Source organism: Epinephelus moara, chromosome 21 (genome assembly GCF_006386435.1).
Source record: "Epinephelus moara isolate mb chromosome 21, YSFRI_EMoa_1.0, whole genome shotgun sequence".
NCBI lineage: Eukaryota > Metazoa > Chordata > Actinopteri > Perciformes > Serranidae > Epinephelus > Epinephelus moara.
In genome coordinates this window covers 15,720,855-15,744,281 of record NC_065526.1, presented here as the reverse complement: position 1 = coordinate 15,744,281, position 23,427 = coordinate 15,720,855, and the positions used below count along the sequence as shown (strand labels likewise).

The following is a 23,427-nucleotide window of genomic DNA, read 5'->3' as shown; positions in this document are numbered from 1 at the left end:
AATGCTGTCTCTGATTTTTTTTTCTTCCTTTTCTTATCGGTCAATTTCAGTCTGTCACTTGTACTTTATTTTATTATTATTACTGTTATTATTTTGGACAGTTTCTATGATGTCTGACTTTGTATAAATCACTGTTTTCAATAAAGTTGCGGAAAAAAATGGCAACTGAAACGTTAGTGGGGTCAAAAGCCCTGACCTGACAACCCAGTGTTAGCATTTGTGTAGTAAATTTATTTATTATCACAGGTGAGAACACAGCTAGGAATTACCGGAGATAATTTTAAAAATTACAAAAAAATCAAAGTTTAAAACAACATAGGAAATTATAAAGCTAACTGTTAGCCGTGAGTTAAAATGTCGTTATAACTGAAGCTAGCAACTAGCTAGTTGTTGACTAGCGGCTAACCCTTTAGCTAAAGCTAGCTAGGCCCAGTTTCCTCAACTGTGTCAGCCCGGAAATGTAGTTAACGTTACCTAATAACCGGTAAGTATTTTAGTACGAGTTACTTGCCTACAACATTCATAATGTATATGTTCATACATCTTTGTTAGCAGGTATGCTACTTATAGAACATCCAATTCTGTCATATCCATAAGTGGCTAAATGCTAAAGCTAACCATGGTGACTGCCGCTCCTTAAAAAGTCTAGTTAGCTACTAGTTACCTCTCTCAAAATTTATTGAATTACTTAACCAATTACTGCATATAAAAGTAATTAGTCACCAGATAAAGTAACTTTTGCATTACTTTTAAATATCTGCATCAATTCTCGTATTAAGGCACATATGGCTATAATAATTTAGTGTTTTAAGTGTAATTTAAATTTTATCTATGATTGTACCCATTATTACTATGATGAAAAGTAAGTAGTGAAACAATAATACACAATAGATATGTTTTTGATAGGCCTTTATTTATTGTAGCCTCGAAAGGCCTTCAAATCAACCAACACAAGTGCAAAATCAGTCTTAAAATTGGTTAAAAATGATCTTCAAAAGGTCGTAAAAAGCATTAAATTAAGTGTCTTATACCTGTAGAGACACTGGCTAACATTAAATCAGCAGAAATGCTGCTAACTGATATGAAAGCCACATTTTTTGTGTATCCAAAATGTTATGTATTAATTTTCTTTTTAATCTCTCAAAATAAATCCATACACAGCTTAATTAAAATGTAACTACATCATTTGCAGGCTTGATTTTTGCATTGTAGGATATGTCATGAGAGAAATATTAAAGATGGTAAACCATATATTATCTTTCTGCTGTAAATACGTAAATGTAAATACATAGCTACTAATATATTTATTGATTTGTGTTTGCATTCATATTAGGATCTCTGGTTTGTTTTCTTCTTTAAGCCAGATGTCCCCCAATCAAGATCCATTGTGACTGACAGACATCGCCCTGCTTTGCATCCAAATGTGTGAGCGCCAAATAATCTGATGTTGGACTCAGATGACTGCACATTGTCCCTCGACAATCTCTTTTTTGAGAGACCCATTGTCCAAAAAGTGTGAGTACAAAGAGATGCCCCACATCATCCCTCTCTCATCTTCATCTCACAGCTGAATTCATTTTTTCCCTCTGGATTGCATTTGACAGAAAGCCACTGCACCAGGAGGTCAGCCCATGGCAGCTGGAAGTGCCTCCATCTCTTTCTCAGGTTCCAGCCACTCAGGATATGCAGAAGGAGGCAGAGTCTCTCTCTACCCTATACAGTATGTTGCGCTCTGGATTAGAGGGAATTCCTTTTCACTTGACTTGAGTAAACTGCTCAGTATCTGGCCTTTTGAAGCCCTACTAAATTTAACTGTGTGACTCACTGACACGATAGCTTGAATAGGCTTGAAAGCTTTCCCAATTTTCCTTGGCTTGCGTAAGCAAACTGGGATCTGGGTCTTATGATATATTCTCATAATCATTAGTATAACTGGAATGGTAAAGTCCCTGATGTAAAGTCTTTTCTTCAGCAAGCAAAAAAGTCAACCATAATTCTGAGAGTCACACTCCAAATTACAGCTACCAACAACTTTGTGTGATGAAACTCTCTCCCTCTTCAATAATACAGGTTTCTCACAGAGACCCAAGACACTCCTGCCTTCTTTTAAAGGATCAGCTGGGCTTCAGGTTTTACCATCAAACATCAACAGTCCTTACAGTTATAACAATGATAAGAAAGAGCTTGAGGACACTCAGGGTGGCAGCAGCAGCACCAGCAGATGTGATGCCCTTTGGCATTTAGGTGAGGGGTTCAGGGATTACACTAACGGTGCCTGCCAGAGTGGCGGAGGTGGAGATGAAACCCTGCAGGCCTCTGGTCATGCGGCCATCAGCAGGAGGTGTTTGTCTCTGGACTACAGCGAAAGCCCAACTCTACGGAGAGGGCAAGTGTCAGTTATTTATCAAGAAGATGACATTTACTTGATTGTGAATTAACAACTTGTTTTCAGTGTTTCTGTGGTGCATATTTTGAAAGATGAGAAGAGTTCTTCATTTGGGGGCAGTAACAGGTTTGTGATTTCAAAGCGTTTAACAAAGATTGATATGTGGCCTTGAGGCCGTGAAAAGCAGGTCAACAAGGATTTTCTCTCCTCGGAGGCGGATGCAGAATGTAATTTTTAAAAAATGCTTAATATAGCAGGATTAATGCTATTCAGTTCACAATATAAAAGCCATGTTTCCAGTTTTTCGCTGTCCAAAAAATGTAGTTATGATTCACGCCTTAATCCCTCAAATTGTTGGAATCCATGACGTGCTCAGTTAAGATGGAACTACAGTCTATCATGAAGAGGATCAAGTTCTTAAGAAAAAAATGAAAAGATGCTACACCATCAAATAAGCCTCCAAGCTCACAGCATTAACAGTAGTTCCCTCTCTTATTCTACCTTCTGCCTCTATCAATTCTTTATTCCCTCCGTATCTTCCCCTCCCTCTCACAACAGCTTGTTCAAGGTTCAGGTGTTGAACAGTGGAGGTGACTCGTCAAACACAGATGACCTCAGAAGCAGCAGCAGCCAGACAGCATCCAGACCTCAAACTTTTCTCAGTCCGGTTACCATGGCGACAGTGCCTCCTCCTCCTCAGCCGCCACGGGCGACAGTTAGCCAGGCAGCTCCTCCTTTCTCCCCCAAGCCCCCCTTCCCGCCCCCTCCTCTGGGCTCATCTGCAGCGAGTGGCCAACCCCCGCAGCAGGCGGCACATGCTGAGATGCAGGACAAGGGCACAAAGAGAGCCTTCGTTCCGCCCATGACGCCTCAGCCACTTCGCATAGAAGGTGCTGCACTGCATTGACACAGTCACAGACAGGCGCTGTGCTCACAGGCTATGACTGGTTTACCAAATAGCACTCATATAGCCTCTGTAACGTAGTGCAGTTAATGAGCGTGCCCATGTCTAGCCATGGCAGCAGCTGCCACATTGTGTTTGGGTGTGATGAGGTGAAATGAGGTGAGCTCCCCTCATTGACCGTTCCATTGTAATGCAACATGCTGGTCACTAGGTGGTGGATTGTGAAACATTAGAAGCAGTAGACAGTAACAGTAGAACCCTTTGTGACCACATGTAGTCTACAAACATTACTGCAGCTTTACATTCACAACAGAATCAAACCTCGTGATTTTATACCTTACCAAAGTCTTAAACATTTCATATCAGCATTAAGGTGGAATGAGTGGAATCACTGAGAGTGTGACTAAAGGTGAAAGTATTTTTTTGTGTTTTCATTGTGCACATTTTAGGTACCTCTGGGTCTGGAGTTTTGCGGCCAGTTTCTGAAATCCGTATCCTTTTTTGTTGTTGTGTAACTCAACACAATTTGAAATTGTCAGACAGTATGTGAACTGCGCCAGAAGCTTGGAAAGCAATAACACAAGTACTGTGGTTTGATTTCCTGAATCATGCTAACACAGCAGCTAAGTTCAGATCCGTTTTCAACGAGTTCCCCTTTTTCAACTACGTTCAATCCAAAGCACTCGATGATGTAAGCATTATTTGGAAGCCTTTATAAACAGAGTGGTGAGGATTATAATTAACACGTCTTGTTAGAACCTGTGAGATGTGAACTGTGACTGCCTCACCTGGAGTTATGTTTGTTCACAGGTTCTTTACACGGGTAAGAACTTTGTGGCATGTGCTCCGACTGGATCTGGAAAAACAGTGCTGTTTGAGCTGGCCATCATTCGTCTACTAATGGAGACCTCAGAGCCCTGGAGAGATGTCAAAGCTGTCTATAGTGAGCATAGACCCTATTAATACACCAAATAAGCTCCACGCTGAGTAGATTTGGCCTAAAGTATGCTTTATATTCATAAGATATATTGCATTTAATTTAAAAAGTTGTACTTTCCGGTCTCAGTATTGCAGAAAATGATTCCTACCCAGAAAGATAATAATTTCTCAAACTGTTCTACATTCTTAACACCTGAAGGGACAGTTCATCCCAAAATTTAAGAGATTTTGGCCATAGAGATGTCTGACTTCTCCTGAATTTAATAGAACTACTACTTTAATAGACCACTTGGCTTGTGGTGCTCAAAGCATTATACTGGAGAAAAGTCAGACATCTCTACGGCCGATATCTCCAACACTCAGAAATTCACCAAAACAATCTGGATTAATAAGTAGCACCTCAGGAAAGAGTAAAAATATGTATTTTCAGGGGCGTCCAGTAGCTCACCTGGTAGAGCAGACGCCCCCATGTACCAAGGCTGTGTCCTTGTTGCAGCAGCCTGGGTTTGGTTCATGCCCGCGGCCTTTTGCTGCATGTCATCCCCTCCCTCTCTCCCTCTTACACACTTAATCTGTCCTGTCAAATGACGGCAAAAACCCAACAAATAATCTTAAAAAATATTTTTGGGTGAACTGTCTCTTTAAGATTTGATAAATGAACATATGATATTTTTTTTCTTCATTTATAACTGATTGAAAACACAAAATACAGATCTGGTGTTGCTTAACTGTTCATACACGCTGCCAATTTGAAAAAGCTTGTGCTGTATCAAAGTTCAGGCAGGAGGAAGAAATCCTATACCTGATGAAATTCAGCTTAGTCAAAGTCACTAAAGAGCAACAATGTTTTAACACAATACACCTGACTGTAATTATACACAGGAGCTTTGAATATGTGTATTGTTCCCAGAGTGTTTTGATTTTTGATTCAGTTATAGATTTAGGGTATTTCTAAAGTACAAAGAACTGCTTTGAAAAAAGTTTCACTGTTTGTTCTTGCCAGTGGCCCCTATCAAAGCTCTCTGCAGTCAGTGCTTTGAAAGCTGGAAGAAGAAGTTTGGTCCCCTGGGACTGAGCTGCAAGGAGCTGACGGGTGACACAGAGATTGATGACTTCTTTGAGATTCAGGACTCCCACATCATCCTGACCACTCCTGTGTGTGACACTACAGTATACTGCCTCTCCATTAACGTATGCAATCTGTAGTTACATTTGAATATGTGATTTTGTGTTTAATTTTTTTTACAGGAAAAATGGGACAGCATGACAAGAAAATGGAAGGACAACTGTCTGTTGCAGCTCGTCAGGCTCTTCCTCATCGATGAGGTCAGATGTTTTGTTCACAGGCCCTTTGTTTAGTGTTTATAGTGTCTCATAATCTGCCTGCATAATGTTGGATACTCACAATGCCAGAAGATACACAGTTTACAGTGGGTTTTATTTTGCCACATTGTGTGATGGCACGCCATTAGCCTCTGCCCTCTACTTTATTTCACTTAAGGTTAGCCATTAAAAAATTACAGTACATGATGTTCAACGCCGGTTATTATGAAAGTGCATTTAACTGGGCCATGTAGTTCTTCCACACTGAGATGCACCTCCTCATATAAGTGATGGAAGCAATGATAAAAGTATAGTTGCACTGAATTTGGGTTTTTATATTTGAGAGCTTCTATTTGGGTTTTCGAACGATGCTTCGAATGTCCATTTCTACATTATCACCCTAAAAATTTTTAAATATCCTCAAACAAGTTCCTCAATTTTAATGAGGTGATTCATCATATTAAATGAGTCTTTTTTATTAAATCAACCATCTTTAATGAATATAATGCATTAGTTTTTGTCAACATAAATACCCCCTCGTTAATGCAGGTGTGTGCCTCCCTTTGTGTTCAGTGAGCAGGAGAGCACAGTTTTTTTACTTCAGGGAAAATGTTGTTTTTGAAAGGCTAAATGTCAACATATATAGACTGAAGCACTTGTGTACACAAGGTAATTAACTTGTGCGCACAAAATAAAAAAATGTCATCATTCAGGACTTTAGGGACTAAGTAATAATGATCTTAGGCAGACAGCACTGGACTCTGATTCCACAAAAAGTATAATACTAATAATATTACTGCAGCCTAATCTTTATCTTTATCAGCAACTGTGCAGAAATAGCAGGTTTAAAAAGAATAAACAGATGTCCAAAAAGCAAAAAAGCTGCACTGTATTTGAATGCTTCGACCTGTTAGGTACAGCCCTAGATAAAAGATAACTCAATTTTATTTTGCCAACATGTTTCTGAAGCCAACTGTAAGATCCATCAATCCATCCATCCATCCATCCATCCATCTATCCATCCATTTTCATAACCGCTTATCCTCTTGAGGGTAGCGGGGAGCTGGAGCCTATCCCAGCTGATATTTGGCGAGAGGCGGGCTACACCCTGGACAGGTNAACCCACGCTGACATGGGGAGAACATGCAAACTCCGCACAGAAGGGCTCCCTCCTGGGATTGGAACCCTCTTGCTGTGAGGTGATAGTGCTAACCACCACACCACCGTGCCACCCCAACTTTAAGATGACACATTTCATTCCTTCAGGTGCATGTGGTGAAGGACGTGACCCGCGGTGCCACGCTGGAAGTTGTGGTGAGCAGGATGAAAGCCGTACATGCCTACAGAACAGCACAGAATCCAGAGACAGACCTCTCCATGAGGTTTGTGGCTGTATCAGCCACCATACCCAACATCTCTGATGTAAGTGGCTGAGGGAGAGAGTCAGTGATCTTTCAGAGTGATATAATTCATAGATAAATCAGTAATTTGGAGTCCTAGTTTTGTGATTAAAGGTATACTACGCAGGCATTGTTGATTACTGTTTGTAAACCGAATCGCCAGCAAAAATGAAAGTGAAAGCCAACTCCAGATTGGTGTTGTGCTTCGCTATATTTGTGTTTTTCTGGCAAAATGTCTGCGATTTCATAGCTCCCTTTTGGATGTGTGTGCTTACAGTCGGGTACCTGGTTGCTACCCTTATAAAGTCCTGCCCTCACCTGTATGCTGTGTCCAGGAAAGCCTGAATACAATAACATAAGAAGATAATAAGAAAACACAGGCAGAAGGCAGAGTCTCTGCCAATAAATACCCTGCCCTTACACTTGTAGTGGGTCATAAGTGATGATTAAAAGGCTTTTTTTAGTATGAGTTTGTGACAAATTAAGAAAGGCACCCTACTGACTCGCTTCCCTGTAATACACAGACATAATTCTGTGCATGCTCTGTATCCCTAGTTTAAATCAGTAATCGGATCATTGTTTTGTCTGCTGCGTTATTAGATAGCAGACTGGCTGTGTAATGAGAGCGGTCCAGCCACATATCTGAACATGGACGAGAGCCATCGTCCAGTGAAGCTGAGGAAAGTGGTGCTGGGATTTCCCTGCAGCCCGAACCAAACAGAGTTCAAGTTTGACCTGTCGCTCAACTACAAGATGGCCAACATCATACAAACATACTCTGACCAGAAACCTGCACTAGTGGTGGGTGAGGGATGTGGGCCAATTTGTGTGTTTGCTTTCCTTCTTGATTTTTTCATGTCATGGAATAAGACTGTAAGGTTATGAAGAGTTAATGAGGATGGTGGGTTTCTGTTTCTTGATGGTCGAATAATTTATGTTATTTTGTAGTTTTGCTCTACAAGGAAAGGAGTCCAACAGTCAGCTACAGTTCTGGCCAAGGATGCTCGTTTCATCATGAGCGTTGAGCACAAGCAAAGGTACGTTTCCTACATGTTCTCACATGTGCAACTAATCATCAAATCATTTTATGTTGAGTTAAGTTAATTTCACGGAAGGCTTGAGCTCGACTCTTTGTTACTTTTTTATCTATTTAGGTTGATGAGATATGCAAACTCTATTATGGATTCAAAACTGAGAGGTGAGTCCCTTTTTGAAGCCTACAGACACAGACCCAGCAAGAAGTACATGTTGATTTCTGGCTCTAAAACAGTGTAGCATTATTTGGTGTTATGTTTGTGGTCCAGATCTGGTGATGTTAGGAGTTGGTTACCACCATGCAGGAGTTGACATGTCTGACAGGAAGCTGATAGAAGAGGCCTTCACTCTGGGAGACCTGCCTGTCCTCTGTGAGTCTTTGTTACTCTCAGTTTTATCCTGTGCTGTAAATGGATATGTGACTATATGAGTGTGCAACATGATCCTGTGTTTTTATTTTCTTTGTAACGCTGCAGACATAATCAGGAAAAACAAGTGTCACTGGTTAGAGCAACTGAGTCGTACGGTATTCCACCCATATTGTGTTGAAACATTGCAAGGGCCCAGCCCAAGCTTTTTAACTGCAGGGTTGTGTCAAAAATGCATGTAAATGCATGTTTAATAGAACGTAAATTGCAGAGTGTGTGACTACTAATGACCTATACTGGTATGTTTTTATGCCAAAAGCAATAAACAGTATTTTACTTCCCAAATTGACTAAACTGTTATGCACCAGTTGTAGGAATCTTTGTACAAATAAGTAAGAAATAAGATGGATGTTATGGATGTCTTGTTAAAACCTTCTGAGCAACAAAATACAACACACCTTTTCTGTAGCGTGATGAGATAGTAATAAAATAGACAGACAGCTCAGATAAAGTCAGGATATGCTCTCCGACAGAAGTACATTTTTAGGAGAGACTTAAACGGAGCCAGTGACTCAGATGGCCTTATATCATCGGGCAGGTCATTCCACAGCCATGGGGCCCTGATTGCAAAAGTGCTGTCCCCTTTGATCCTCAACCTGGACTCTGGGACACGCAGAAGACCTCTGCCCGAGGATCTCAAACTATGCAGAGGTTCATGAAGGACTAACAGGTCTGAAATGTAATCTGGAGTCATGAAGAGCCTTAAAAGTAATCAATAAGATTTTAAAGTCAATCCTAAAACAAACAGAGAGCCAATGTATAGAGGCTAAAACTAATGTGATGCGGTCGTTCTTAGTTGCAGGGTTTTTTGATTGAAACAGGGATACATGCTGTTGCAATAATCAAGACGTGAAGAGATAAAAGCATGTACAACAGTTTCTGTATCTCATTAAGTTAAAATAGATAGCATTTAAGCAATGTTTCTGAGGTGATAAAAGCATGATTGCACAAGCTTAGTGACATGACACCATGAGTTCTTGCCACAGGCTTTATGTGTTGTGACAGGTCAACAGTAGATGGCAGTATTTGGTATGTGATATGCTGTGAACCGAAGCTCATGAACACACCAAAGTTGGAATAGCGACCATCAGAGGAGCAGCCAATGCCAGGCTGGCAAAGGTCTCAACTTAATTTGAATATAATCTGTCATTCAGTGCCGTTGCTACTCTACGTTACAACACGTTATGGATTCATGAGCACTTACATACTCAGAACTAAAAAGAGTTTCTTCCCATCACTTGTACAGTTTGAAATCAGATTTTCATTGTATTTCATTGACACTAAATTTGTGTTCGTGGTCTGATTTTTGACACCCTAGTTACCACCAGGACTCTGGCCATGGGGGTGAATCTGCCAGCTCATCTGGTGGTGATCAAGTCCACCATGCAGTATGTGGCAGGCTCCTGTGAGGAGTACAGCGAGGCCGACTTGCTGCAGATGATAGGCCGAGCTGGAAGACCACAAGTAATGGCAGATAACAACAGAAAATTGTATTTATTGTTATTTCTCTCACTGTACCTCCCTTAGCCCAAGGAGGTAAGAGCTGGCGCACCATCACCAAACAAGGAACAGATGTGATGCATTTGTTTCACTGGTGCTGTCGCATTTTAACACAGGGTGCATCTCTCTTCTTTGATTGTTGAGAGTGTACATTGGACGCTGTCATGGAAAGAGCATTTATTTAAATACTTTAAAAGGAGTAAGAAAGATAGCAACAATGATTTTTATTAAACTAAATAATTTTCGTCCCTTCTCTCTCTAGTTTGACACATCAGCGACTGCAGTGATCATGACCAAGATCCAAACCAAAGACAAGTACATGACACTCATGAATGGGATGGAAATCATTGAGAGCAGGTATTACAGCTCAGTCACTTGATATTCTTCACTCTCTCTTTGTCAGTCTTTCTTTCTTTCACTCTTTCTCTCTCATAGGAGAGATTATACAGTAGTACATGAGGTAACAGTATACTTCCTTCCCCCAGCTTACACAGTCACCTGGTGGAGCACCTGAATGCTGAGATTGTTCTCCAAACCATCAGTGATGTCAACATGGCTCTGGACTGGATACGCTCCACCTTCCTCTACATCAGAGCCCTCAAGAACCCCACACACTATGGTCAGTCAGAGATCAAGCACACAGAATGTGATGAGTGTCCAGATTGTTTGTCATGACTGAACGTAAAACCAGTGAGTGCAATGTGCCTCAATTCCAATTTCAGGTTTCTCTGCCGACTTAGACAGATATGGAATCGAAGCAAAATTGCAAGGTGGGCTACATCTGTTTTTACTCTATTTGAAGTCACTAAAGTAGCAGCAAGAAACTTGATAAAAAGGATAGTTCAGATTTTTGGAAGTGGGGTTGTAGGAGGTACTTATTCCTACAGCAGATGCTGGTTGGCACGCTCCCAGTTTGTATAAGTAGACTCGCTCCATGGAAGCTAAGTAGTGTACAGCTGTGGACAGGAGCAGCAACAAAATGTATTTTAACCACCAGGAAAAAATCATTATCAGTTTAAGTGTACGCTATATTTAGAATATTTTCATTACTTTACCTTGCCGTCAGCCCTCCCTGACAGGGGCCTTAAGCTGTTACTTTACTCTCTTCAAAGCCTATATACTCTGTGGACATTAACATGAATTATTCTAGGGATGCACCGAATATTCGGTAACCGAATATATTCGGCCGAATATTGCAAAAAAACACACATTCGGTATTCGGTGGAATAAGTTAAAAGCAAGGCCGAATAATAGCGGCACGGTTTTGATAACACAATCAAACCGTGTGCCGTGACGGGTGGATTAAAATGTCGGCAGTGTGGCGATCCATCCGTCACTGCACTCGCATTTGCAACTAAAAATAGTTTTGAGCGAGCAAAATAGGCTTTAATCATTCAGCACACTGTGCGAGCAGCCTACAGATTTCAACCAGCAGCAGAAACGAAAGGCGAATCCCACCGATTGTGGGTTGAACGGGGGTCACAGACACAGACAGTAATGTATTCCTGTCAAATACGGCGGCCATCGGCTTACCGGCGACGGAGAAGTCGGCTCCAATAATATCCTCTTCTTGGCGTCATGACTGCCCAGAAGTACCTGAACAGCCGAGCCAGCCGAACACAGGTATGTGACGTGTCAGAGGAGAAACGAGCCGTTCACGGCCCACAAACCTCACCGCACTTTAGGGACTGTTCTTTACTTATGAAGGGGAGGAGGGTGGCTGGTTGATTCTTATTTTATTTATTTATTTTATTTTGATCCCCCCTTATGTTAATCATTTATTGATGCTGTTTTTGAAGTATGTATTTTAAGTAGTATTTATTCCATTGAAATATCATTGATGTGTTATAGAAAAGTGATTTATCTTTTTATAAATGACAAAAGGCACATCTGCCTCATTTTCGCTGTGATATCGTGATACTACTCAGAACCATGATATTTTCATTGGTATCGTACAGCGGGGTCCAATTTTGGTACCGTGACAACACTAATCTGGAGGGGGTTCATCTGCAAAAACTAATGAAAAACTAAACGGTATTCGGTACTCGGTATTCGGCCAAGCGTTTAATATTATTCGGCTTCGGCTTCGGCCACAAATTTTCATTTTGGTGCATCCCTAAATTATTCCTCACAGAACACAGAGCTGCTGGTCTACCTCTGCCTTCATCAGTTTGTTTGTGTTATTGTGTGACTTTGGTGAATCCCAACTAACCCTTTAAACACCAAAGTAACACAATAACACAAACAAACTTGCGGATCGAGGCAGCGGTAGACCAGCTGCTCCCTTGTTTTGCGTTCTGTTTTTGTCAAATGACTCTGGTGGCCTTGAAGAGAGCATAGATAACAGTTTCAGTTCCCAGTTGGAAAGGGTTGTCTGACGGCCAGTATTCTAAATATGGTGTACACTCAAACCTTTATATATTATTTTTAGGTGACTAGAATTCATTTTGCTGCTGTCTCCATCCACAGCAGTACATTGCTTAGTTTCTGTAGTAGTACTCCTGTCTGCTTCTCCAAATTCGGGACTGCCGACTGCCATCTGCTGTACGTAATACACTCACTATGTATAATAAGTACCTCAGCCCCACTTCATAAAATCCAAACTATACCTTTAATGGATTTAAAACTCTGTACTGAAGCCACTTCTATCCAAGCTGTCCTACCCTGACTTTTTTCGAGCACATCGCAACAGTAGTTTAAGGTGAATGCTGTTTCTCCTCTCACAGAACTGTGTCTGAAGAACCTCAACTCTCTGTCCTCCATTTGTCTGATCGACATGGATGAGGACATCAACATCAAACCAACAGGTTGAGAGGAAATTAGTTTAAATAGTGTCAAAATGCTCAGTGTGTTTTCACAAAGTTCCTCTTAGTTTCCTAACTTATGTTCAGGGGTGTGGATGACATCCGTATCTTCACCTACACTCTTCTTTTTCAACTGAGTCTTACAATTTGTTTTTGTTCCTGGCAGAGGGGGGCAGGTTGATGGCGAGGTACTGTGTTGCCTTTGACACCATGAAACAGTTCAGCAAAGTGGCTGGGACCGAGAACCTGTCAGACCTGGTAGGTTTCCTGATAAGACTGCACGGCAATGTATTTGATTCAAATGCAGGCCCTTTGTGTCACCACATGCATTTGCATGCATGTGGTGACACAAAGGGCCCTGTATAAACAGTGAATGGCACAATGCACTTAGGGCGTGTCCACCTACTCTTAGTAAGGTGCAAGGAGCAAAGGAGTTTTATTTAGTGCCTTCATTAATCACAGGTATGTTTTGGGTGTAACTTAAATTTGACCAATTTGCCATTATAACAGCAGTGATTGGTCAAATTTAAGTTACACCCAAAACATAAGCAGGTGGTTTTCTGCTGGGAGTAAAGCAGTAATGTCCCTGCATGTATCATGGGACATTTAAGCAGCAAAACCTAGTTATAAACTTGATGGAGGAAACAGAACTAAACTTTTAGCTTCTGAAATGTCAAGTTATGCTGCTCCTCTTGTGTAAATATGGTCAGACAGCAGCTCTGCTCTCTGCCATGTTCACATTTTAGAGAATGTAGTAACATTTGCTACTTACACAACATCTGCTTTGGCTGTAAAAATTTTGTCTGTATGAAACAAGCAATGACAGTTGCGCTGCATGGTGTGCTGCTTTGCGCTGGGTGTAAGATAGGGCCGTTTGTGTTGATAGGCTGGTTTCCTGTAAAAGAAAATTATTTACGATTAGAAAATACTGTTCAGATCAAAAGTGGCTGTGCATGTACAGATTGAGTTGCTGTCGAAGAGCAAAGAGTTCAGTGACATCCAGCTGAGAGTGAATGAGAAGAGGCCCCTGAACACCTTGAACAGGGACAAGAACAGGGTCACCATCAGGTCAGATATTTTTGACTACTAACTATTGCACATTCAGTGTCATACTTCCTGCTTCTAAATGCATCATGGTAGACATAGACACATGCTAATGTAGCTGAGATGTTTCTGTATTTTTCCAGGTTTCCCATTGAGGGAAAGATCAAAACCAGTGAGATGAAAGTGAACTGGTAGGTTTATTCATTCAGTGTTTTCTCTGTGGAAAAGCAGTGTTGAATAGAAGTAGGAATACTGGTTTATGAATTTCATTGCAGAATATGTATTATGGATTTCTTATGGACTGTCCATTACGGACATGCTTCTGTCACCTTGTCTGTAGCTTGATTCAGGCCCAGTTGGGGTCCATCTCGATTCCAGAGTTTGGACTGACACAGGACACAGCAAGGATCTTTAGGAACGGGATGCGCATCAGCAAATGTATGTTGACTGAACCAGGGATACCAAATAAAGACAGTGCTCTCTGTTTCATTTTATTCTTTAACTGTCATTGTGTTTTGATCTTTATCAGGCCTCTCAGAGTTTCTGAGTCACCAATCCAAGACCGGTCTCTCGGCTCTGCTCAACTCTCTGATCCTGGCGAAGTGCTTCAGAGCCAAGCTTTGGGAAAACTCGCCCTATGTTTCCAAACAGCTGGAGAAGATAGGTGGATACACACAGCATATTGTAGCATCTTAGGCAAAAAAAATAGAGTCTAAAATGAGGACAAATCTCCACGTTAGGTTCTACATGATGAATTAATTAATACAGCAAACATCCTTCCTATTAGATGCATACAATTAAGTGAATATGAACATTTGATAATATTACACTGTGTGTTTCAGGTCAGACCCTGTCTACTGCCATGGTGAATGCTGGACTCACCACTTTCAGCAAAATAGAGCAAATGCACGCCAGAGAGATTGAGCTGGTCAGTCTGTGTAAAACACAAAGCATTTGACTTAACCATTGCCTGAGCTGGATCAGTGGCAATGTAGGCACCAGGCTTTGTTGATTCAACTGTGATCACCATATGTCACAGCTTATGTTAAAGGGGCAGTTCCCCCCAATCATAAATACATGTTTTTCATTTTTGCTGTAGTGCTGTGTATCAATCTAGGTTGTTTTGTTTTGATTTGCCAAGTGTTGGAGATATCGACCGTAGAGATTTCTGCCCTCTCTCTAATATAATGGAACCTTGGCTTGTGGTGCTAAAAGAAAACTCAACAGCGATGTCTCTGATTTCTAACATTGTTGATTTTACTCAGATTCTTAACAGGCATCCACCATTTGGCAACCAAATCAGAGAATCTGTCATACATCTCCCAAAGTATGAAGTTACTTTGGAGCAGGTAAAAGATATTGCAATGTTTTATTGTCAAAGGCACAAGTATGTTATGATGCTATATAACAGAGCATTTCACTTTTTGATTCTCTGACTTTTGAGCTATTATTGCAACTGATTGCAAGTGACACGTCTTTGGATATTTCTGTTATTCTTAATGGTTTGTCTTTAAAGTTGTCTCTGTATTTGCAGCTTCCGAGGTATAGCTGTGCTACGGCGGAGATCGTGGTGAAGGTGAACCTTAAAAACCAAGCACAGCTGCTGACGAGGAGAACAGCTCCAGACCAACACTACGTCTCTCTGATCATCGGGAACTCTGACAACTCTGTGGTCTTCCTACAGAAACTCACGTGAGAAAAAGTCCTCTGGCTCCTACTTATTCTGTATTGTCTTTACTTTGTTTTACTTACCCTCTTATTCCATATAATTCTATCACTAAATGAGAACACAGACCTTTCATTGTAATGTAAAAAAAGACAGAGCCTGGTTTGAGAATATATATTAATTTTCAGGAGGCATCGTCTTATTTGTTTTCCAGGGACTCGGTGCTGTTGAAGAGTGGTAGCTGGTCGAAGAAGATCGAGGTGGCAAAGGCCTCAAAAGGAGAGGAGATCAGTGTCAATCTCATCAGCTCACAATACGGTAAACCATGATAATACCTTAGCATTTAACACAGAAATATAGCCACAGTATGTATCATCTATATTATAGAGGTGAACAACGGTATGTAGAAAGGCCATAGTTTTTTTAAACATTTAGGGGGACACATATTAAGCATCAAACACTTCATTTCCTTCATTGTGGTTAATTTTTGTGCACCAAGTTGTTCCTTTTCTGCATCAATTTATGGTGGACATGTTTCGGTACTTCCTGCTTCAACTGTACATAGTTGCTTCCTCTTCTTTCTGATTTTTTGGCACATTGCAATCATTGCTTTTGATGCTGCATTCTGCCACCACCTACTTTACCGGAGACATTATTGCATGTATGAGTTGCGTTCTGCTTCCAGCTGGCTACCTGATGCTGGCGCTGTGCGCACATTGAAATCATGACCAGAAAAAGAAAGTAATTTTCTCTGATTAAAAACGTAGCCTCCTCAAAGCTTGTGACAAACTGAGATGCAGCAGTGAAACTGTGAGTTCCTCGGGCTACTTTGTGTAGTCCACTCAAGCAATGAGAAACAGTCAGGCTGCTAGTGATGGAGACAGAAAACAATACACACAGGGAAAGCACCTGTGGTTGAAGCCACCCTGTGGATTGATAATGCCCGGTCATGTAATGCCTTTAGTTACGATATATTCATGTAGTAAATATACAGTTGTTAATTAGATGGTAATTTGCGTGAGAAATAAAGAAAAAGAAAAAAAATCTGATACAATATGATCTACATATAGTGATCAAGTAATGTATTTTTTGTTGTAATGTTTGTTTTTTTGGCTTTAGGCTCTTTGGACTGCCTATCAGTGCTTTGCAGGGAGTGCATGACTTACTGTACATTTTGACCTTTTCCTCTCCTACAGTCGGCCTGGACATCCAACAGAAGTTCAACGTCTACTTCTCTAGAGCAAGGAGGTTTGATACTGATAATCCATACAACATGCCATACGATCCTAGTGGACAGAGACTGCAGCAGTCTGCACTGAAACCACAGTCTGCAGATCAGGCTGCAGCTCACAGGGAAAATGACACATCTGCTACAGACCAAGGTACGACAGTGCGGCTTTATTTTGTTGGTGCTGAAATATAACTGTGAGTATATTCATATAGTATGTTTTCAAAAGTAGGTTCATATTTAAGATGAGTTTTATTTCTATTTCAGATTCAGCCAATAAAAGACAGTGCAACCACTTCTGCAAAAACAAGGATGTCTGTGGCCACGACTGCTGTGAGTACAATCACTCGTCTTTCACTGTGTGTTTGTGTCTTTGTGTGGCTGTCAAGATTAAAGAGGTCTCCTCTCCACCCTCAAGGTAAAGTAGGTGTAACTGTGGCACGGAAGAGGTCAGCAAATCAAGAATCTGGTTTCTCTTACTATTTGAAAGACCTGAGGAGCAGGTGTGACACACTCACACAGACCCCTGTCAAACGACTCAAGGTGAGAAACAAACCAGATATGATTTTGTTCAGTCTGTTCAGGCCTGCATCATGTACTCTTTAACACTGCAGCCATCACACAAAAAACAGTTGTTTCATTTAAACAAATAAACATGATTCAATGTGTAGCTGTCTGTGATTTTTACAGGATATAACTCAATACCGGCCTTTTCAAGGGATTTCACTGTCAGACAAATTTCCAATATCAGTATAAAATCTTCACCTCAGTCTGTGCTCCTGTGATCATGATTTTTTGGTGCAAGCTGGTCATAAAACTGCCTGAAGTCTTTATCTTGTCTTGATGTTCTAACAAAATCAAACATGTTTAATATTATTTTAAGTTTTTAGTTTTGGCTCATGCAAATACTGAAGTTCAGTGATGTGAACGTTGTCACCATCCAATAACTGTGCGCTCTCCAGCACCGAACAGGAAGCAGCAAAATGGAGCAGTAAACAAGTGTCGGTTCTCCTGTACTGTGGAAAAGGAGGAGAAACTGGTGGAGATGTGGAGTGAACAAGAGTCTGTGTTTAATTTGACATGTATTTGATTCACCAACTAGCACTTGTTATAGTGAGAAATCTTCGTTTTTGAAAGGCCTCTTATTCCCGAGGTCTTTTCCTACTAAAATAGCGCGGAGGCTGGTAGCAAGTTGAGGCGACGAAATCAAAAAGTTTGTACACAAATATGGTTTATCTTTATGGATTATATAGATGTCTAATTGACAAGAATATTGTCGACATATGATGCCTTTTATCTTATGTTTCTAGAGTGATGTGTTTTGCGGACACGTAAGGAATTGTTAAAATGTCATATTTCTTACAGGAAGTTTGGTGTAGTATTTTCGACCAGGGGCAGGATGGGAAATAAATCTCTACAGGAATCTAGTTGTAGTCTTGTAAATAGTGACCCTGCAGGATCCTCAGTCTTTGTGAAATCTTATAATGTGTGACTAAAAACTCACATTATCTGAAGATGTGAGAGGGTGTCAGCCTTATGTACTTAGTGTATGGTAGGCTGTGCCATCCTAAAGCTCATGCAGGATAGAATAGAAACTGCAATTATGCAAGATTCTTTTTCTCCAAACAGGAGATACTCGTTTTTATAGCTAAAAAGAATATTTATTAATGTGCACATTAGAATGAAAAATTTGAAAAGTCTTTTGCCGATTAGACCCCATCGAGATGGTATAATATAAGGAGGGTAATGAAGTCGATTAGTCGAGTAGGAAACAGTCTAGACGCTGGTGCCGGTAGAGGTGGGGAGTTGAGATGAGAAGAAGTGCTGATGATCTGGATGAGTAGAGGAATGAGCCTTTGTTGAACTCGTCCTGGACTCTGGATACGATGGCTGGAGGTGTATGGGATGGAGGAGGGCAAGACAGTTCTGCCTAATATCACAGCTGACGGCAGCAGAGGAGAGAGCAGATTTAAAATTTTGCAGTAGCATCCTGATTGGCTGATAGAGATCGTGGCAAAGTTTGATTGGATAACTAGAAGAGTGAACACCCATAGTCAGCTGATGAGAGGAAGCAGTGGAAGTGGGAGGGAGAGAATTGTGAATGGATAAGCACAAAGAAAGTCTTCCTGATTGAACTCGTGCTGAACTTCATTACGGATGAACAGCTGTTATACTGAATAGTGCTAAGATATATTAGAATACTATTAGCATGTATGTGCATTAAGGATGTGCATAAGACATATACCAGAGTCATGTCATGTAGACATGCACATTTAAAAAAGCTTTCAAAAAATATTTTGTTTACCTGTGTACAATATGCAGATTAAAAACAATATGTGTGTTTTTATACTTAACTTAATATTAAATTTGTGAATAATTTTACATTTGACAAACAATAAAAGTGTATTTCTTGTTTGTCTATAAGTCAATTTAAAGATATTTTTCTGTGTCACTGAGCTGAATAAGTCTCCGTTTGGTGTTCTGATTATTTTCCTCAGATGAAAATGCGTGAGGACTCTGCGTCTGTCAACATGCACGAGTTTGCTTACAAACCCAAAGAGAGGCTTCCGTCTGTTTCCTGGTATTCACAGTTACACCGGCATTGTACACTTGCTTTGATTCATAATTGCAAATAATACAATAAGTCTTCTAACAACTGCTGCAATTTAAAAAAAAATTGATTGTGATTGAATTGTGTTTCAATGAAAACTGATGGCCTAATGTCTTGTTTTATTTGATGAAGGTATGGAGGAAGTGACTACGAAGCTCCAGTAAGGGCTAACAAAGAGACTGTGGATCTGACGGGAGAACATTGTGCTCAGCTGCCAGATGTGGTGCATCTGGATGTTGACAGTGGTAAACAAGTCATGAACTCTGAACACACCACATTGCCCTACAACGTAGGGTTTAATAATCCCATTATCAGTGACTGTGTTTTCCTGTCTCTCATACTCAGATTATGATGACTTTGTGGAGGACATGCACGGGATGATGGAGGAGTCTGTCCAAACACCTGCTGCGTCACACTCTCACCATCAAAGTATTGTTCAACAGCTCAGACTCATTACGAGACACACAATACTGCTGGATTTGCATGTGAAAAGTGAATGGTGAAAAACATGCAAAGCCACCAGTTATAGTCTTTAAAAACTCAGGAGTCCTTATAGAGATTCTTTTGTCAGATTAGATCCAAGAAAGGCCAGAGTGCAGTAATCTTTTATGACTTTTATTTTAATCATCTGTGTTCAGGTTCCTCGGTGTGGATGACCCCAGGAATCAGTGTCGGTGTGAGTCAGAACCATAAACTACTTCTAAACCAGATCAATACAACCCACTCAGCCTATCCCCAGAGGTCTACTGCAATGTCAAACCAGGGTGCTCACTGCGAAAACACTTCTTCCTCACACATACCGACCGTCAGCTTTGACCTTGGAGATGAATGGGACGACTTTGATGACGAGAACCTGGTGCATGCCAGCGAGACATCAGTGACCACCTCGTGTCCAACAAATGTTAAACCTCAAGTCCAGCAATCTGTTGACCACAGCATGCAAGGTAGAGAGAAGTGTGAGTTGCATTTAATTTAGGAGATAAAGGAGGTAACAAGTTTGTGTTTCGTCAGCTTCTCATACATCTCGTTAAGACGTCATTGTAACACACACACAGTTGTGTTTTAATCATCTTTGCATGCCTTACTTTAGGCGTGATTATGAGAGATTATGCCTCACAATTGTCACAGTTTTATAATCCTGTGTGTGTTTGATGTGTAGGCTTTGGCTCTACTTCTGCACCAGTATTCCACAGTCACTCTCAGGTCAGACCCTTTAGCACCACTGTCAGAACACCACTGAGGTAAACCCAGAGAATTACACACAAATAATTTCTAACTGAGGTGCAATTGTTTGTTTCAAAGACCAGAAATCAAATACATGTGAAATATTTATAATCTCTTACCTGACTGAGGTTTCATATTGTAGTTAATACAGTAAAAACATTTGTTGTATTTTTGTGTTTTAGGTCGATTTCACCAACTTTAAATCCTGAAATCAGAACACCAGGACGCTCAGTGCTCACAGTCAAACCGCAGAACAGAATCACACTCGACTGGAATAAGAAGGTGTGTGTGATGTGATGTTTTTTAAATTTGTGTTTTTTTGTTTGTTTTATTCTGATCGATCTGTTCTTGTTTTTACTGAATTTTTAATTTTCTAATGATTTGATTGAGGTGTGTGTGTTGTGTTGAACACTTGGGCAGAAAGCTGGATTATTCATGTTTGGCATGTAGTTAATTGATAAAATATTTTATAAACAGGGTAGGACTTTATAAGGATTCCCTTCTTCCTACTCCTTTCTGGACATGACATACTTAATTATGTTGTGGATTGAGAATTTGCTGTAAATGTTTACCCGGTATTCTGGTTTTGTTTTTTTCACCAAATAATGTCTTTAACGTCATGTCTCTCATCTGTGTGGATACATTTAAATATCACCAAAAAAACAAGGCAGAAAGCAAAATATATTGTTGGTCAGTGGTGGAAGACGTACTCAGATCTTTGAACTCTGAAGTACAAATAGCAATACCACAGTGTAGAAATACTCAGTTACAAGTGAAAGTCCTGCATTCAGACTCTTATGTAAGAAAAAGAACAAAATTAGCATCAAATTTGACTTAAAGTACCAAAAGTAAAAGTACCCATCCTGCAAAATGGCCCATATCAGATATATATATTTTACATCACTGGATTATAATATTTATGCAGGAATGTGTTCATCACTTTAATGTTGCAGCTGGTAAAAGTGGAGATCATTTTATGGGAAGTTTAACCTAAAATAATATTTCATAATGCATTAGTTGATTGATGTTTTGTAGCAGTAATCTAAATATGGAAAGTAAATTGTGGCTAAGCTGTCAAATAAATATAGCATGTTGTGGCTGTGGCGTAGAGGTATGATGCACTGTACTTGAGTAAATGTACTTAGTTACTTTCCACTTCTGCCATTAGTTTTGTTTATTGTTTCATTATGGACTGGAATATTCTGTCAGTTTATTAACCCTTTGTAAACTGAGCAAATTGGCTTGATTACTTTCAAAAACATGGGAAGAATGTAATGAGCAACCAAAGAAATGACCCCAAAATATTTGCAAGAAATTAGTAAAAATTGAAAACAAGAAAATCAGTTAAGAAAAAAAATAAAAAAAGAAAGTTAAAAACAAAACAAACAAGGGAATGACCTGGGAAAAGTACATAAAAATTATAATAAGCCTGCACCATAATTTTAAATGTAATAATAATAATTATAAATATAGTTTTTGCCTTTGCCTTTCTTTTTTAAAAATAATCAGTTTTTTTGCAATTTGTGGGACATTTCTTACCAAGTTGCTCGTTGCCTTTTTTCCCCCATGTTTTTGAAAGAGATCACATCAATTAGCTCAGGGTTTAAATATTTAAATACTAGTGACAGGTGTCTGAGTGATGTCACTCCAGGTTTTACAGGGTTAATTGCAAAATGGTTACTAGTTCTAAGGTTAGCCTTAATCATGGTGCCAGTAAGCGGCTTAACTTTTCGAAAATCTCTCCTGGTGTATGGTCAGTAGCACACATGACACATGTCTCCCTTCCTCATGTTCAGAGACCGAGCATCTTTAGAGAAGAGTTCACAGTGAAAACACCACAAAATCTCCCAAAGCAGACCGAGGCCCTCGTGGCTCCACTTACCAGACCGTTTGATTTCTTCTCAACAATGAGTGTCCCGGCCAACACCAGCTTATCTGTCAACAGAAGGTAGAGGAAGATACAATGACAAGGCTTGTAGTGACTCATTACAATATTCTTTCCTCTGTACATAATGAAAATAATTCTATATCAAATATACTCTGACTGAAGTGTAATTTTCACCTGATTAACCCCTTCCCTTTCTTTTAAACCTTGTGTATTCAGCACCAGCTACAAAGAAGAGGAAGCTTTCCTTGGGATATTTGATGGTATATTTTAGAGGTGCTACTTGTCCTACTGACAAAAATATGTTGTTAACATAAAGTGTTTTTTTTATGTTTATGTTCATATATTGTTACTGGTGAGCTTTACATGAACAGTTGTTGACGTCATGTTACTATATGTTCATATTATAAATGAAACAAATAGTTTCTAATGTTCTGATTCTAATTGTTAGTAATGTTATTTATTTATTTATGTGTTTATTTATTTAATAAATTCTGTGTTTATTGGATGATTCAGTGCAGTCTTTCGACAAATCCTCAAAGCTTTAAAGTAAATAGATGAGACATCTACCCTCATTGTTTAACCGAACACATATTCATCCTTTGATGGGGCAAGTTAAACATTTAGCACCTATTCTTCAGGTAATTTCTCAGTGGTCATGAAATCAGTTTCATTTATTTAATCTGGTGTTTAAAATCAGCACACAGGAGTTGAAATATGGCTGCATCTGCTTTAAACAGCTATTTTGAAAATGTCAGAAATGGATCCAGCATCCTCAGTAACACCCAAAACCGCTCCAGTACTGTCCAAATCGGCCAAGCAGCTGCTGAAATATAGTCTATATATATGATTATGCCATTTAATACTAGTTATGCAAATTTTCCAACATATTCAAGTCAACATCTGACAGTTTCTAAATATTGGGCACCCGTTCTGTACATTTCTAACATGCTGTTAAGAAGACTCTCTGGAAGGCTGGTGACTAAAAATTCTGTTTTCTCTGATTTTAGGCTCGAATTGAAGCTTACTAACTTGGCAAGTTTTCTATGT

At 39.9% G+C, this 23,427-nt stretch overlaps 1 protein-coding gene across 1 annotated transcript; it reads left to right on the top strand.

Annotated features, from left to right (window-relative positions):
* Positions 1–210: 210 nt before the first annotated feature.
* On the top strand, positions 211–22,844 carry hfm1 (helicase for meiosis 1). Its single transcript, XM_050033740.1, has 40 exons — positions 211–484; positions 1,361–1,515; positions 1,605–1,720; positions 2,071–2,386; positions 2,945–3,276; positions 3,740–3,781; positions 3,911–3,981; positions 4,101–4,233; positions 5,233–5,384; positions 5,478–5,555; positions 6,819–6,974; positions 7,553–7,753; positions 7,901–7,989; positions 8,107–8,150; positions 8,257–8,358; positions 9,734–9,879; positions 10,178–10,272; positions 10,401–10,534; positions 10,638–10,685; positions 12,642–12,722; positions 12,886–12,977; positions 13,681–13,787; positions 13,907–13,954; positions 14,104–14,201; positions 14,293–14,427; positions 14,606–14,691; positions 15,029–15,112; positions 15,298–15,455; positions 15,644–15,747; positions 16,626–16,811; positions 16,925–16,990; positions 17,076–17,200; positions 19,156–19,238; positions 19,401–19,513; positions 19,614–19,697; positions 19,907–20,212; positions 20,428–20,509; positions 20,675–20,774; positions 22,289–22,440; positions 22,597–22,844. The coding sequence occupies exons 2-40, from the start codon at positions 1,445–1,447 to the stop codon at positions 22,649–22,651; spliced, it is 4,671 nt and encodes a 1,556-aa protein (XP_049889697.1). The 5' UTR covers positions 211–484; positions 1,361–1,444; the 3' UTR covers positions 22,652–22,844.
* Positions 22,845–23,427: the final 583 nt, after the last annotated feature.

Excerpts from the sequence above, each read along its gene's own strand:
- hfm1 (XM_050033740.1), top strand. The coding sequence starts at position 1,445 with ATGTTGGACTCAGATGACTGCACATTGTCCCTCGACAATCTCTTTTTT. Across the intron at positions 5,385-5,477 it reads ACATCATCCTGACCACTCCT|GAAAAATGGGACAGCATGAC; the intron begins GTGTGTGACACT and ends TTTTTTTTACAG. Across the intron at positions 14,692-15,028 it reads ACGCCAGAGAGATTGAGCTG|ATTCTTAACAGGCATCCACC; the intron begins GTCAGTCTGTGT and ends GATTTTACTCAG.